Source organism: Myotis myotis, unplaced genomic scaffold, assembly GCF_014108235.1.
Source record: "Myotis myotis isolate mMyoMyo1 unplaced genomic scaffold, mMyoMyo1.p scaffold_m19_p_19, whole genome shotgun sequence".
NCBI classification, from domain to species: domain Eukaryota; kingdom Metazoa; phylum Chordata; class Mammalia; order Chiroptera; family Vespertilionidae; genus Myotis; species Myotis myotis.
Genome location: NW_023416323.1, coordinates 26856942 through 26873756, shown reverse-complemented (window position 1 = coordinate 26873756; position 16815 = coordinate 26856942). Strand labels below are relative to the sequence as shown.

Genomic DNA, 16815 nt, shown 5'->3' with positions numbered 1-16815 from the left:
CTCTCCCCTACGGGCGGTGGGGCGGGGGCTTCCGGCGGCTCCGGCCACACCCCCTCCTCCGGTCCGCTCACAGCGCACCCATCCGACTGAGCCTCTGTGGGCGGCCCGTCCCGCGCCTGGGCTCGCCAAGGGCGGGAGCGGGCGCCACCCGGCCTCTCCTCCCCGAGAGCTGCCCCCCCCCGGCCCCCCCGCTCCTGCCCCGCGCGGGCGCCATATGCCCGAGACCACGTGGTCTCCCCTCCGACAGCTCCCAGGACGCCCCGGGCTCCGCGGTCTGGGCGCGCCCGGGCCGGGTCCTCCGCCCGCTCCGCTCTCCCCTCACCAGTCTCGCGGCGCGGCGCCCCCGCTCAGCTCTCCTCACCGCCGTCCACCGGGCACGGAAGCCCCACCCACGCCCGCCTCCAGGAAGCCCTCCCGGCTGCACGGCCGCGCGGAGGGCGCCTCGGCGGGGCTCCTTCAGCCGCACGGTAAGGGCCGCTCCTCGCGTCCGTGGCCGCCTCCGCCCGGAGCGCCCGGGGCCCACGTGCTCCCGGCGTGTGGCCGCGACGCCCGGACCCCGCGGGGCGGCGGGAGGGCGCGCGGGTGAGGAGAGGGCGGCCTCCGCTCCCGGCGGTGGCCATTGGCTGCCTCGGGCGCGGGCGGGAAACCATCGCAGGCGGCCCAGCGGCGCTCGCGGAGGGAGAGCGGTGCCTCCGCGGGCTGGGGGCGCGCGCTGGAACCCGGAAGTCCCGCGGGCTGGCGGCCGCGCCCGAGAAGCACCGCCCGCCCCGCGGGGGCCCAGCCCGGGGACTCCCGCGAGCAGGGCCGCCGGGGGAGGCGGCGAAGGGCCCGGGGCCGCGGGCTCTGCCTCGAGGTCCTGAAGGCGGGGCCGGGAGCCGTCGGGGGCAGGACCAGAGCGCCCACGGCCCGCCCGCCCGCCGGGGAGGGGCCCGATGGCACTAGATGGGGCGACAGGAGCCTCCGTGCTCCCGGGGGTCGCAGGATGAGGGCGCTGGCGGGAGGCTCCGTGACCACGGGGAGGAAGAAGGCCGCCCCGGGAGCGGGGTCCTGAGGACAGTCCTGGCTGCGCCTGCGGGCCCTCTCCCCGGCTTCCTCCCCGCTCCACTGACCTCGGCCCGGGGCGCCCTGGTGCCGCGCGGACCGCCCGCTGTCAGCGCTCAGCGCCGTCTAATGGCTCCCACTCTCTGCCCCCCCCCCCCCATTCTACTTGGAGTTGCTCCCTGGGGTGCGCTCTTGGCCCCGCAGGACCCGCTGGGGCATCATTTCGCGGAGAGGATGGCGGCAGGGAGCCGTGAGGGAGGCAGTGGTTGTGTCTGTGTGGATAGGGCGCGTGCATTTCGCCGGCAGCCTCCCAGGTGAACGCCCCGGGGCTCCGGGCGGGGTGCCCTGAGCACAACCCTCGGGTCCACCACACCGCCGTCACCACCTGTGGCTGTACCTGGGCAGGGACACAGGCAGCTTCCTGCTCCTCTCCCGGGGAAGCAAAGGTGAGAACACCGCCCGCCTCAGGCCAGTGAGTGAGGGAAACGATAGAGAAGGGAAGAGTGTGCCCAGCGCGGGGCGGGCCGGGCCCTGGCCGAGGGGAAAGGAGGGAGCAGACAGGAGAGGCTCCGGGCCACCCCCTGCCCCTCCTGCAGGAAAGGGACCAGCGGGGAGAGCGGACAGGCCGGGCCACCCCCTGCCCCTCCTGCAGGAAAGGGACCAGCGGGCAGAGCGGACAGGCCGTGCCGCTCAGTGGAGCCCCGGCCGCCGCAGGGTGACATCACCTGGGAACTTGTTAGAAATACCGTCTTGGGCCCGACCCCAGACCCACAGAACCAATCTCTGGGGCTGCCCGCCCCCCACTCTGTTCTAAGAAGATCTGGGGGGGCGGGTTCTGATTGCTCAAATTTAAGAACCCCTGGGCGAGACAGCCGCAGAAAAGAATGGCTTCCCTGCTCTTCACTTTTTAAAAAAAATATGGAACGCTTCACGAATTTGCGTGTCATCCTTGCACAGGGGCCATGCTAATCTCTGTGTCGTCCCGATGTTAGTATACTGCTGCCGAAGCGGGCACCCGGCTCCTCGCTTTCAGGGACAGAGCCAGGCCTGTAAAGCCAGAACAGGGGGAAGGAGAAGAAGCGGCTCCTCCTTCCCCCACAGTCACCCACGCTGGGCAGCCCATCGCCGGCTCCCTAAGCGAGGGGGGTTCACCCAGAGACGGACATTTGAGTGGCTCTGGTGCACAACCCAATCCAGCCGCACACCTTTGAGGAAACGCTAGCTTTGTGGGCGGCCTGAACACCGTCCAAAGACGTGTCCCTCTAAAAATTTCTCACTCCATCTTTCCTCCTGCCCTGAATTTACTTGGCAGATCCCCACCTTGCCCCTCATCCAAGGACACCAGGGTTCTTAGGAAATGGCACCCCAGGGGTGGCCTGCGCTTGGCTGTGGTTGTGGCCACGCCTGGTCGATGGGCCATTCGTGGCAGTGCCTGGTGTGGCGGGGAGGGTCCAGAGCTGGGGCATGGGGTTCCCAGCACGAGCAGAGCTCGGCCCTGCTGACTTCCGGCTCTAGGGTTTGACCTGCTTTCCGAGGTGGGTGTCATGCCGTGGGCGCTGGTGGAGTGCTCACCTTGTTGGCAGGGTTGCCTCCCTGCGCTAGCGTTTTATGTTGAAGCTTGGGAAAGAGAGAGAGGTCTCTGTGTTCCCACCGCTGGGGATAGGGCAGAAGGGGAATCCGGCTATCAACTCCCCCTTCTCCTCTTTCTAGAAAGACTCTTCCTTCTCTTTCTTAGGGCGAAATCCTGGTTAAATGGCTTCACTGCCTGTAAGCTTTACCTCACCCCCAAGTGGGAGTCTGGGCAGCTGACACCGCCCCCGCCCCCCTTCACACTGCGCTGGGAATGTGTGCCCTGTGCCTCTGCCCTCACCAGGGCCCAGGGAGCCCTGGTGGCCCAGTGAAAGGGGCCTGATATGTGTCAAGACGGATTTGGTTGAGTATCGACCCATGAACCAAGAGGCCATGGTTCCATTCCCCGTCAGGGCACATGCCGGGGTTGCAGGATCAATTCCCAGTGAGGGCTGTGCAGGAGGCAGCCGATCAATGATTCTCTCTCATCATTGATGCTTCTCTCCTTCTCCCTCTTCCTTCCTCTCTGAAATCAATAAAAATATATTGATTAGCTATTTGCTCGCCTGCTCTGAGCTTCAGTTTAAAACACACACACACACACACACACACACACCAAATAACTAAGAATCACCAGGGCCCCAAATGATCATTTGGGGGAAGGTGAGAAAGGAAGGACTTGGTTGAGAAAAAGACTCAACTTCCCACAGTTTTTAATTTAGGTTCAAATAGCCACAAATATGCAGAAACTATCCCAAGTTATTTAGCAACAAATCTTTCTCCCATTCTTCTTTCCTGTTTGCCAATTTCCATGCCCAAAAGCATCCACTTTCCTAATATGTACATCCAGACATGTGCAAAGAAAGGCTCTCAAGTCCGTCTCTTTTACACAAAATCTGCGTGTTTTCAGAACCCACCAGTCCGCCCGTGAACACTCCTTGGAATTTCCACATCCACGCACTAGTGTCCATGCACTTGTTATTTTTAACAGCTGCATAGCATTCCGAGTTATGCGTAAACTGTGGCTTACCTCACCAGCCCCCTCCTTTGGGGGTGTCCACTCATCTGCTGTCACAACCAGTGCTTCAGTTTGTACCGATATCCTCTTGCATACATTCACGGGCATCTTTAGGACAAATGCCTTAAAGTGGAAGTGCTGGGTCCGAGGGAAACTGCCTTTTAATTATGGTGGATGCTGCCTTCCTTCCTCTAATGGAGAGGAGACTGTTTGGAGCTAGACAGGGCAGAGAAGAGAACCTTTTCTCTGTGCTTTCGAGCTATTTGCTCACCTGCTCTGAGCTTCAGTTTTAAAAATCTGTAAAATGCGGCACAGTTATAGGATAAAATGGGCTCAGCTACATACAGTGTTTGCTTCAAGGCCAAACACACAGCGAGAGCTCAAAGGTGTCAAGAGTCGTGGAGGCTTTGATACAACTGCCCCCTGCATTTGCCGAAGAGCAGGCAGCCTGTTTTCCCTGGGGAGAATGCTGGGACATTGGAGAGACGCGGTATCTGAGAGCCAGTGTTTGAGCCTGGTCCACAGGCAATGGCTCCCATTAGAAGATGCCCTCCCCAGCCCCACCATCATTTTGTCCCCGAGGATTCTCACGTTCCCTGATAATGGCACCCTGGGCCTCCCCCGGGCCTTCCAGGGCTACCTGAATGAAGGCACTTGGTCTGCCATAAGTCTTCCCCGCTGTGGTCCCTGGCACAGTCCACAAATAAACGCAACCTCTGCCGTTTATTGCATGTTTGTCACTGGCTTTACATAATTCTGCAGCGTCTACAGGCATGATTCCATTCAGTTCTCAGAGTTCTCCCGTAGGGGAGGAGAGATTACCACCCGCAGACACCCTCCTCCTTGCTCCGCAGCCTGGTCCCATCCAAACGGAACATCATGTTCGCGTGACTTCTTCAGAGTCCCCCCCCCCACACACACACCCCGCCCCGCTGTCCCCTCCAGGTGGCAAGAGGCCCTGTGATGTGAGTGGAGTTTCCTGTTGCCTTACGTTTTATTTACACTGGGGGTGAGCCTTCATTTGTCAGATTAAAGGGTGGATTGATTTTATGGGACTGGAAATGCAGTGTGTGTGTCTAGAAGGAAAAACACGATACCTGGTAACATCTCAAAATGTCTCTATGAAACTTGTCACCAGTGCTGCCGACATTTTTTTATATATATATTTTATTGATTTCAGAGAGGAAGGGAGGAGAGAGAGATAGAAACATCAATGATGAGAGAGAATCATTGATTGGCTGCCTCCTGCACGCCCCCCCACTGGGGATCAAGCCTGCAACCCAGGCATGTGCCCTTGGCCGGAATCGAACCTGGGACCCTTCAATCCTCTGCAGGCTGACCTCTATCCACTGAGCCAAGCCAGGCAGGGCAGCTGCCAACATTTTGTATAAAAAGTTAGCGACTGATCTTCTGAATCCTCTCACATGAGAGGTGTTCTCTGACCCTTCTGAATAGACCCCAAACAGCGTGCCTGTATCCGTTCTCTCTTGCTGCAGGGGGTAAGGACGGATTGGGAGCCCAGCCTCTGTCTGAGGGCCCATCACTTAAGCTACACCAGGTGCCTCAGGCAGTTCCTCGGTCTAAGGACATGAGTGCAAAGAAGGAAGAGACCGCATTCAGTATTCTCAGAATTTATGAGGGATCAGAGCCGAGGAGGTATGAGCCAGAGGGCTCTGGCCTTTCCTCTCAGCACAGGCATCAAGCACAGCCCCAGCTGGATGGGGTGTGTGGCACCCCGCAGTGGTCCCCAGGCTCCCCGGCGCAGCAGGGCCCGGTGTATCAGGAGATGAGCACTGTGACCCCGCAGCAGTGGGCCCTCCAGGCCCTCGACAGGTCCGAGCTCCAGGCCAGCTGGTTCTCTGAGGGGCGGTCGAGAGAAGAAGCAGAGTTTGCCTCCAGGTAGGTCTCCCCTGGGGATGGGGGTGGGGGTGGGGGTAGGGGGGGCAGGAACTGACGGGGGGGGGGGGGGGCGGCACGGGGCTTCCTAGCAGGGAGCCCTCCATTTCATGCTCTGTCTCCCCCTCCCCCTCTCCCTTTGTCCCAGCAGCTTACTAGGATTCGAGTTTGGTGAGTGCCACCGGGACAGTGTGGGCAGGGAGGGTGGCAGCTCAAGGTGCTCAGATGGGGCCTGGGAGAGAGGCCCTAGCGTCAGGAGAGCAGGCTGCCCGCTGCCCTCTCCGTGAGCCGTGGGCATCGATACTTCCCTGCAGGCCTGCCTTGTTCTTCGCCTCCTCCCAGTGACGAAGTCTGGTCCTTCCTCAGAGCAATTGTAAGTGTCTTGTTTTTTAAAAACAAAAACTTGGGATCTTTCTCTTCCCTGTTCCCCCCAAACAAGAAGGTGAGGGTGTGCAGTGTCCACACTCGCTCGCTCTCCCATAGGTGGCGGGGTCCTGTGGCTCCCCCTTCTCCCGCCACCAGTATTCAGGGCCTCCGCTCACAGCCACTTCCAGAGCTGCACCCGTGGCGGCTCTGAGCCAGGCTCTGCCCTCGCTGCTGGCGCTCGGAATGGCCTCAGAAACGTGGCCCTGCTTATCGCGGAGGCGGCCTGGGCCTGACCTGGGCTAGTGCAGAAGATGTCAGGGGGCTGGGGTCCCCAGCTGAGACACGATCCTGCCTGGGGGTGAGAGGGGAGCTGTTGGGTGAATGGCTAGGAATGTAGTCAGAGGACAGGGGCAGGCAGTCCCCACGGATGAGGGGGACCCAGGGCGATGGCCGTTCAAGGCCACCACCCTCTCCTCTCCCAGCCTCCCGTGGCAGACGAAGTGGTGGTCAGGCAGAGGATCCCACGCAAGTCCTGGAAGGTGGGCAGACTCTGCCACGGCAAGAAAGTCTCTGCCATTGCCATCAGCAGCTCGACTCACCACGTGTACACGTGTGGCCACGGCTACATCAGGGTGTGGGACGAGAGTGCCCTGCACACCTGGAACAAGGCCCCACAGGCCCAGCTGAACTTCCAGGTGAGGGCTGTGCTACGAGGGCTCAGGGCACCCAGACGCGATTCCGTCAGGAGCCTCGCAGCCTGCGCTTTGCAGAGGTGATGTGAGCGTGTGACCGTCCCTACAGGACCGTCATAACTGTGTCCTCAGCTGCAAGCTGTTCCCCGACGAGCAGAGCCTGATCACCGGGGGGGTGTCCCGGACCCTGACGCTTTGGGATCTGGCACCCACACCCCGCATCAGGGCACAGCTGGCCTCCGCAGGCCCCATATGCTACTCTCTGGCCATCTCCTCCAATGCCCAGATCTGCTTGGCTTGTTTCAAAGGATTCATTGAGATTTGGGATCTGCAGAACCAAATCTTGATCAGGTATGCCCTGGGAGCGGGAAGGCATGTGTCCTTTCTGGACCTCACTCTCCCCTCTGTGCGGCAGGACTAAGTGAGTGAGTGTGGAGAATATATCTGGGGTCCTTCTAGGGCAGCGGTTCTCAACCTGTGGGTCGCGACGCCTTTGGCAGTCAAATGACCCTTTCACAGGGGTCGCCTAAGACCATCCTGCATATCAGATATTTACATTACGATTCATAACAGTAGCAACATTACAGTTAGGAAGTAGCAACGAAAATAATTTTATGGTTGGGTCACAACATGAGGAACGTATTTAAAGGGCCAGAAGGTTGAGAACCACTGTTAGGGCCTTCCTGGGCCCAAAACTCCTGGGGGTCCCAACCAAACACAAACCTCTGAGTTATTTCCCACCAGGAAGCACCAAGTCCCTGAATATGGGTCCCGATGTGTGGATATCACGGGCAATAAGTTCTGGACCGGAGGCGAAGACACCAGCCTGTATTCCTGGGACCTGAGGAGCTGCCAGAAGCTGCAGCAGTACAACCTCCACCATGAGGTGCCTGGCCGGGCCCAGCTGGCCGAGTGCGGCCCCCAGGGCCTGGGAGCTGTGGGTGCCTGCAGGAGCGGGACCTGAGCTTGGAGGTGGGCACAAAGGATGGAGCTGGCAGCTCGGAGCCCTGACTCCACCTCCTTCCCCACAGATCCTCAGCATTGCCCACGACCCCAGCGAGGAGTGGCTGCTAGTGGGCCTGCGGACCAGTGACGTCATCATCCTGCACACGCACCGGAAGGAGGCGTTTAAGGCCGTCATACATAAATACGTCCACCACCACAACCTCAAGTTTGCCGCCTCTGGTGCGTGAGAAGCCGGGCAACACCTCGGGGTGTCCTGGACACTCTGGGGTGTCTACTCACTTTAAAGTCTGGGCCCAGACTATTTCAGACTCTTAGTTCCTCCCTCTCCAGCCCCAACACTGGCCAAACAGAGATCCAGGTGTCTGCTCTCCACTGCTCTCACCCCTGCATCACCCTCCACTCCCAACCCCACCAGTGTTTCTCCCTCTGATAGCCCGGCTACCTTTCCTGTCTTCTCTCTCTCCTCGCCCCTTTCCTTCCTGGCTCTGTCAGAAAGGGTTGCTTCCCCTGCAGAATGGCAGCCTGAAGACACGGGCAGATGGAAGAGGCACGAAGCCCCAGCTGCTGTCCTGTTCAGCGATGCTCATCGTGATCCTCTGTGGGATTGGCGGGTGGGGGCAGATGAGGGAATGGTTCGTGTTGTGTCTCTGATTTTTATATTTGGGGAAACTGAGGCAGAGAAACCTCTTCCCTAGTCCGGCGGGAACAGCGGGACTAGGATGCAGCATCTGGCCCTCCATCTGTTTTTCCTTTGCAGGGAGCTATTTTGTGACCACAATGGATGAGTCAATCTACTGCTTATCTGCACCTTATCTACAAAGGTTGTTTCAGGTACTGGAAGGAGGGGTGTGAAAACCCCGTACTAGGAGCTGTAGTCCTAGATCCCAGTGGGTCAGGCTCCAGAGGCAGTGTTGGAGAGGACCTCTGAGATGGCACCCAGGGCCATTTAATAGATGCGGGGGGATGAGGACTTGAGGCCCTGTAAACTCAGGGGCTCCACCGTGAGCCCCGAGACCTGGCCCTGCCTCTAAACTGAGCCTCAGGTCTACGCTGAGCCTTGAAAGAGCCCTAAATGAAACCTTCATCTCTGGCCCAAGCCTGGCCCCTGCATAGAGGACCTTTTTTGGCGCCTCTTTTCCCCTAGGAGGAGGAGTCTACAGAAGTCCTGTGTTGCGACGTGTCCTCCGACAACCAGTATCTGGTCACAGGCTCCAGAAACTGTGCCACGGTTTACAAGCTCTTGTATTGAAGGTTGGGTGTCGGGTCCTGCTGGTGAAGATCCAGAGAAAGCAGCGTGCTGAGAGGTGACCTTGGGCGCCGACCAGCTTCCAACGCTTCCTGCCTCCACCTTCTCCTCGATGGCAGGTCACCTGTCTGTTCCCCTCTCCTAGCCTGCACTCCCAGGTTTTTAGTGTACAGCTTAGGGATTTTTCACTTTGTTATTTCTTTACCACCGATGGCTGGGTTTTGGTGGGGAAACTTGCCTTTATAACTAATAAAATAGAAAAGCAAAAACCAGAATGGCCTGGATACGTTTCATTGTGGTGGATTCCTTATGCCCCCAGTCAGCAAATCCAGGGTAGGGAAGGACTTAGGTTTTTTTAGAAATTTTCTTTTCTTTCTTTATATTTTTTAAATCCTCACCCAAGGATTTTTTTGACTGATTTTAGAGAGAATGGAAGAGAGATGGAAAGACAGAAAAACATTGATGTGAGAGAAACGCATTGATTGGTTGCCTCCTGCACAAGCCCTGACCAGGGCTGGGACCAGGGAGGAGCTTGCAACCAGGTACATGCCCTTGACTGGAATTAAACCCGGGACCCTTGGGTCCACAGGCCAATGCTCTATCCACTGAGCCAAACCCGCTAGAGCAGGACTTAGTTTTGTTTGTAACTTTTTTTTTGGGGGGGGGAGGGGGTGCATGCAGGGAATTCTTGGAATTTAAGAAGGCTTAATAAGAAATGTATGTATATGTACAAATTTTCAAGTTATATATTGGAGTTGGTAGATTAACAATGCTCAACTCTTTTGTTAATCCTCACCTGAGGATAAAGAAAAAGGGAGAGAGTGATGTGAGAGAAATATTGATCGGTTACCTCCCATATGGGCCCTGATTGGGAATCGAACCAGTAACGTTTAAGTGTACGGGATGGTGCTCCAACCTACTGAGCCACCTGGCCAAGGCTGAGACTCCATGAGCTGGTCTAACCATATCCCGAGAAAGGCTCTCCTTTTAGCTTCCTGATTCACAATACCTCATTTTATCTGAGTCTTTGCAAGTCCTGATCCTAATTCCGGCATTTGGTGCCAATCAAAAGCTACAGTTTTGTGTCAGCTTCCTCATGTTTGAGGATGTGGTGATGTAATTTTTCTGGCCTTCCCCAAGTTGAAAAAGCCCCAGCTCCCCAAAACAAGCCAGCTAGGCCTGCTTTCTATTCCTCTCCCATCCTGCCACCTCGTTGCTTGTTGTTGGCATGGCTGAGAGATAGCTGCCCACTCAAGTTTGTAGCTTAGAGTTGTCACTGGGAGGAGACTGCAAAGCCATGGATCAAATGTGCCATCTTTGCATTAAGATGTTTTTGGGTACCTAATTCTTGCAGACTAATGATGAGAGAAGAATGGGTCCCATTTCTGGGCCAAGGCTAAAGGAGTAGGGGTGTCCCCTCCAGGTTCTCTGTTCTCTTCTACCAACCCAAGGCGAATGGCATGGAAGCCCTAGAGCAGCGGTTCTCAACCTGTGGGTCGCGACCCCTTTGGGGGTCAAACTACCGTTTCACAGGGGTCACCCAAGACCATCAGAAAACACATATAATTACATATTGTTTTTGTGATTAATCACTATGCTTTAACTATGTTCAATTTGTAACAATGAAAATACATCCTGCATATCAGATATTTACATTACAATTCATAACAGTAGCGAAATTACAGTTATGAAATAGCAATGAAAATAATTTTATGGTTGGGGGTCACCACAACATGAGGAACTGTATTAAAGGGTCGCGGCATTAGGAAGGTTGAGAACCACTGCCCTAGAGGGTTGTAGAGCCATGAGGTGGAAGCATCCTGTTTCCACAAATCAAATATGGAGAAAAGCTGTGCACTTTGGATTGTTACGTGGACGAGAAATAAACTTATATTAGAGCTGTTAGAAATTTTGGAGTCTATTTGTTACTGTAGCCCTGGAAATAACAAACTTAAAGGGCCAGGTAATAAATATTTTAGGCTTTGCCCCAAATCTCAACTCCTCTGCTGTAGCGTGAAAGCAGCCATAGACAATACATAAATGAATGTGTGTGACTGTGTTCCAATAAAACTTTATGTATAAAAACAAGCAGTGGCCAGATTGATTTGCTGGCTATAGTTTGCCTACCCTGCTGTTGCCAGTGTGCCTCTAAATCAGTGGTTCTCAACCTTCTGGCCCTTTAAATACAGTTCCTCATGTTGTGACCCAACCATAAAATTATTTTCGTTGCTTCTTCATAACTGTAATGTTCCTACTGTTATGAATCGTAATGTAAATATCTGATGTGCAGGATGGTCTTAGGTGACCCCTGTGAAAGGGTTGTTCGACCGCCAAAGGGGTCACGACCCACAGGTTGAGAACCACTGCTCTAAATATTATAATTAGCATCCATGTAAAAATGATACAGAGGGTAGAAGCCAATAGTAGATCTATCCTACTGGGCTATAGGAACAAATAGACTCCAAAATTTGTAATGTCCATCGAGGTTTAAATCCAAATATATGAGCAATTATAGTGAATGTAAGTAGAGTAAATATTACTATTAATGTGTTTATATATGACTGGATTTTCAAAATTCTCAGATGTATGTGTTTAAAATGTATTAAAACATAAGGATACAAAAAGGATGAAATGAGATATTTTGTGTGCACGCTAAATCCAAGCAAGCTGATATATTAATTTTAGATTACATGTGCTCTAAAACAAAGAGCAATATCTGAGATAAAGGTGAACACTTCATAAATCCAACAGGAAGATACAAAAATTTCATTATGTTTTATGCATTTATTAATAGTTTCATATTTATAAAGAAAAAATGACAAAAATAGACAAATCTCTCTCTCAGTAACCAGTAGTTTAAACAGACAAAATAATAAGAATATAGAAGAGTTGAATAACATAATGAGTAAACTCAGAATAATTCATACAATCACTAGAGTATATATTTTTCACATACACAAAGCATTTATAAAACTTGACCATAAACTGTCATAAGTTTCAGAGGATTTAACTCTTACAGAATAGATTTCATGACCACAATGCAATTAAGACAGAAATGAATAATGAAATGAAAACTAGAAATGTTCCTATTTTTGAAATGAAGAAATAACTAATAGAGACTAGATCACAACATAATCGGAAGCTACTGTAAAACTGAATAATCGAAAACTGAAAAGGTTCAGGGAACATTCAGATCTAGCTCCCTGGCATATGTTGTCAATTTGGCTCAAGTATAATCTTACTAAGAACAAACACCTGAATTGAAGAATTCAGCTAAAACTGGTTAGAGCTTGGTCATTCCGGGTCAGCGAAGCCCCGCCCCACCTCGCTCTCGGGCCACGTGGGGGGCCCGCACTGGCTGCCCGAGGCTCCCGCCTGTTGAAAGCGGAGCTGGAGGGAGCGAGGACACAGTCCGGAGACAAGAACCCGGGGCACGGCCTTGCTCCCAGCAAAGGGGCTGGAGGGAAAGGGATCAGTGGCCCAGGCGGTTGATTTGCGCAGACGTCGCAAAAGGGATGGAACCTCCGGGCCGCGATGTGTCCATTTCCCCGCAGCGGCGCCAACACCGTGTTCTCTTACCTGTGTTGCCGGGAGCGGGGAGCACGCTCACTCCTGCGGCTGTGGCTTCACCCTTCCTGGGAGGTGGAATCACGTGTGTGCCGGGCGCCGCCACAGCAAAACGCCTCTGCCCTCTCTGAGGCTCGAACTCAGGACCTTCAGATTATGAGACTGACGCGCTGCCCACTGCGCCAAGAGGGCTGCCGGCGAGGGCGCCTTCTTTGCTGCTAAAGAGAAAGGTCTGCAGCCCCTTTCCCGGCCTCGCCGCCTCCGGGCGTCAGTCTCCCCGGCCTCGCGGACGCCTGGTGCTGTTCGAGGCGCACGTGGGGAAGGAGGGATGTGCCCCCGCCCGGAGTTCCCCTGCGGACCGGGCCGGAGCCGCCGCGCGCCGGGGTCCCTGGGGTTCGGAAGGATGGGCCGGAGAAGCGGGCGGGCGAGCGCGAGGCCGGGCAGGGGGAGGGGGCGGGGGCGCGAGCGCGAGGGCGGGGACACGCGTCGGAGGGGCCGGTGCCAGCGGAGGTCGTGGGCGCGAGGTGACCAACGGCGGGTGTCGGGTAGACGGAGGCGGTCGGGGCGACAGCGGGCGCGGTGGGCGTCAGGGGGCGCCCCTGAGCAAGGTGAGTAGGGCCCCGGGGAGCCCGTGGGCCTGGGAGGGGCGGGATGAGGAGGAGAGAGGGACAGAGGAGTTTGGGGTGTGAAACTCCCAGGAAGCTAGGAGTGTTCAGAGATGATGGGGGCTGTCAGGACACGGGCTAACTCCAAGGTGCTCCCAAAGGCCAGGTCTGGGGTCCTTTTGGCAAACAAATAAATAAACAAAGAAATATTGATAGTAATGGATTATAACTCATAGAATAAAGTAAGTATCCATGAGTCCATCCTGATGGAAATAATTGGTTATGTAAACATACACATGTCCGTGGATATTATGTATAGAGCATATGTATCTACATATTGAGAAGCGGGGGAGCCGCCTGGCATAATAATGACAGGCAAGAATCGCCAAGGGGAAAAATTGTAATTCTTCGATGGAGAGACCTGCCAGACATCATCTTTTCCAAGTCGCCAAAGTTGAAACCAGCAGTAATGATACCTGTCAATAGGGTGTGCTGAGGACAGATCACCACTTTTGTGTTATTCTTGCTTCCGCTGCATTATCTGGATTTACTCACCAGGAAATAGTAGATAAGTCCACATGGAGGGACAGTCTACAAAAGTACTGCCCAATCCTCCCCCAAAATATCAAGGCCGGATGAGCAGTTGGTCTGTTGGAATGCGGGGGAAGTGAGAGATCCGAGGCAGTTGGAGGCAGTTCGGAGCAGAGAGGACCGTTGGGGGGGTGGGGGGGTGGGGAGTGGGAGGTGCTGGTGATGGAAGGCTGCTGGAGAGGATGGTCCAGGGGAAGGGTCAGCGCTTAGAGGATCAGTTGGCAATAGTACTGGGCGCGGAATGGGATTGCTGGGAGCGGAAACTGGGCCGAGAGCTGGGTGAGTCCTACATTCACTGTGCTGCTTGGGTCTGGGAGAGCCCCCCCCCCACCCCACCCCCACCTGCCCCCCAGGACAGATTCCTGCTTGCCAGAACCCCACAGTCAGGGCAGGAGGCCGGCGGCCATGCTGAGCTGGCCGTCTGCACAGAATGCGCTCTGCTGTAATAGATAGACGGACAGGGTGAGCTCCCGAGGCTCAAGCTAGAGGAAGGGGCTGGGCGCTCGGGTTGGCTGGGTATCAGGGAAAGGCATCCATGTGGGTAAGTCCCACTGGCCTTTGGAAATGTGGGCCTGTCAGTCAGAGGAGAGGGTGACGGCTCAAAGCAAAGACTAGAGCTTGGTCCCACAGCGACCAGAGGAGGAGTTATCGAGGGGGAACGTGTGGCTTGAGGGGCTCTGTTCTTGAGTTTCCTCACCTTTATTTATTTATTTTTATTGATTTCAGAGAGGAAGGGAGAGGGAGAGAGATAGAAGCATCAATGATGAGAGAGAATCATTGAACGGCTGCCTCCTGCACGCCCCCTACCGGGAATCGAGCCCACAACCTGGGCATGTGCCCTTGACTGGAATTGAACACTGGACCCTTCAGTCCACAGGCCGAGGCTCTATCCACTGAGCCAAACCAGCGAGGGCTTGAGTTTCTTCACCTTTAAATCGGGGTATGGGGAGAACCTGTCTTAAAGCAGTATTGTGGGAGTAGATGAGCTCATATAAACTGCTTCAATATATGTACGGTACTCAACAAATGCTACCATTCATTAGGGGGCGCAAAGAGATGGAGGGGGCAACTCGAGGGGCTGCAGAAGATACCGAAGCGTGCCGGCTGCCGGGGCCCTGGGAGGAGCAGGTTTCGAGTAGAATGGAATCGTCATGATGTTGAGCACCAGCTAGATGCCAGGTATGAAGCGTGTTACCCCAGACAGTTCTCAGGGTAGCCTATGGGTTTGTGTTCCATCCCCACTCCGTGATGTAACAAGGTAAATTCCTGGTCTCATCTGGACCTCGAGTATTAAATGGCCCTTGGACGGAAGCACCTTGAGTCAGGGAGGGTGTCGTAGCCATTTCTGGGACACCACCCCCTCCCTCCCACAGTCCACATCCCGAGAGCTCTGGGCAAGTTCCCAAACCCCCCCCAAATTCCTGCCTCCATTGCTTGCCACTTGGGGCCCAGGCCCAGCTCTGGGCTGGGAGAGCAGGGGCTGTGGGCTGGGATGGGGGTCTTGAGGTCTGGGGTCTGTGCCAGCCCACCCAGTGCCTTGAGCAAATGGGTTCTGCCCTCTGGGCTTCGACCTCTGCACCCCTAAACCGTAGATACCGCCTTGGACTGGAAACTCCCCAGGGGCCCTTCTGGTCACTAGGACCATCGTTCCGCAAACTCGAATCTGCCTGGATTCCTGGAGAGGTTGTTAAAATACAGATTCTGATTCAGTAGGTTTGGACGGGCCCTGAGAGTTTGCATTTCCAACAAGCTCCGGGTGCTGGAGGTGCTGGAGGCGCTGGAGGTTCGGGGACCCCTACTTGGAGTCACAAGGTCTAGCCCCGTGGTCCTCCACCCTCGCTGAAGAGTAGGGTGGCCTCAGAGGTTGCTTCTCTGGAGAGAGAAGTGTGGTGCCAGGTTGCACCCCAGGCCGGTTTAGTTAATGGATGGGAGCTGAGGACCTGGCGTCAGTGCTGTTTGAAGCTCCTCGAGTGAATCTAATGCGCAGCCAAGGTTGGGGACCACTGTGCTACGGAGTGGGCAGAGAATTTAGACAAATTAGGGGTTTTCCGTTAAAGCTTTCGCTTTCTGCTGCCCCCTGGTGGCCATCTTGTTCCTGCACATTCAACCGCAAGCGGATCAGAAAAAGAAAATGATGCTGCTGCCCAGGGTGAAGGGCTGCCCGCTGCCCCAGGACCCACTCTGCCAGGAGGGGGCTCCTCCCTTGCTCTGACGCTGCAGAGAATTCCTTAAGCCAGGGGTCCTCAAACTGCGGACCGCGGGCCACATGCAAATACAAATGTTGTATTTGTTCCCGTTTTGTTTTTTTACTTCAAAATAAGATATGTGCAGTGTGCATAGGAATTTGTTCATAGTTTTTTTTTAAAACTATAGTCCGGCCCTCCAACGGTCTGAGGGACAGTGAACTGGCCCCCTGTTTAGAAAGTTTGAGGACCCCTGCCTTAAACAATGGCCTCTGTCCCAGAGCCCCGGGGGCAGCCAGAATGCGTTGAGAAATTCCCGGTTGGTCTGGGGACAGGAAGGATCCCTGAGAGGAGGGAGGCCTGGAGGAGCTGAGGAGGCGCCTGGATCCCTCCCTCCATCAGAGCTAGCAGAACGGGGTGGGCACTCAGGGTATCATCCGGGCCTTGGCCCGTCTGTGTTGCAGTTCCCAGTGTCTTACTCCAAAGCCCATAGTGGGAGCCATAGGAATGTAAATGGTCTCTTGTTGACTCAGAGAGTCTAGGGGGCCGTCAGAAGGCCTTGGAGGCTGAGATGAAGGGTTTTGAAAGGTGACTTACTTTTTAGATTTGTGTGTGTGTGTGTGTTCGCAAACTAAGAGGAACGTGCCTCTGAACATGCTTGGCTTGAACGCAGCTTCTTGATCGTCACAGGCCTCCAGGGACGCGAAGGTGCCGCACGTGCTGGGTGGTTCCAGCAGGAACCCTGCGATCAGGCTGAAGGGCTGCCAGGAAGTGAGGACGGAGGACGAGCCCCGAGGGGCATGGATGTCCGAGCCCAGGCATCAGTCCCTGCCTGGCCCACAAGCGGCCTCTTGCAAGGAAACAAAAGCAGAGAGACTGAGGCAGTCGGGGAGAGGCGTCATGGAGGACTCGCCGTTCCTCATTCATTTCCAGACATCGGTTGGCTGCTGGCTTGCGAGGAGCGCAGAGCAGGGCCGGCGGCCCCCGCGTGGGCAGGCTGGGTGCACAGGTGCAGGGCCTCGGTGCTGACATGCTCACCCCATGAAGCAGCTACAGGTGGGGCTGGGCATGCCCG

At 55.4% G+C, this 16815-nt stretch overlaps 1 protein-coding gene and 2 non-coding genes across 3 annotated transcripts; 1 reads left to right on the top strand and 2 right to left on the bottom strand.

The window, feature by feature from the left end:
- Nucleotides 1-1953: 1953 nt before the first annotated feature.
- LOC118674910 lies at nt 1954-2055 on the bottom strand. The gene has a single exon (XR_004973754.1). It is a non-coding gene; the product is annotated as a U6 spliceosomal RNA (small nuclear RNA).
- Nucleotides 2056-5216: 3161 nt separating this feature from the next.
- TLE7 (TLE family member 7) lies at nt 5217-8797 on the top strand. Its single transcript, XM_036345368.1, has 9 exons — nt 5217-5527; nt 5673-5695; nt 5839-5897; nt 6373-6585; nt 6692-6933; nt 7327-7468; nt 7614-7767; nt 8306-8379; nt 8693-8797. The coding sequence occupies exons 1-9, from the start codon at nt 5217-5219 to the stop codon at nt 8795-8797; spliced, it is 1323 nt and encodes a 440-aa protein (XP_036201261.1).
- A 3683-nt stretch (nt 8798-12480) lies between these two features.
- Nucleotides 12481-12553, bottom strand: TRNAM-CAU. The gene has a single exon. It is a non-coding gene; the product is annotated as a tRNA-Met (tRNA).
- Nucleotides 12554-16815: the final 4262 nt, after the last annotated feature.

Bases quoted from the DNA above. Each gene is read 5' to 3' on its own strand.
- TLE7 (XM_036345368.1), top strand. From the start codon at position 5,217: ATGAGTGCAAAGAAGGAAGAGACCGCATTCAGTATTCTCAGAATTTAT. The intron at 6,934-7,326 runs GTATGCCCTGGG...ATTTCCCACCAG, and splicing joins CAGAACCAAATCTTGATCAG to GAAGCACCAAGTCCCTGAAT. The intron at 7,469-7,613 runs GTGCCTGGCCGG...CCTTCCCCACAG, and splicing joins AGTACAACCTCCACCATGAG to ATCCTCAGCATTGCCCACGA.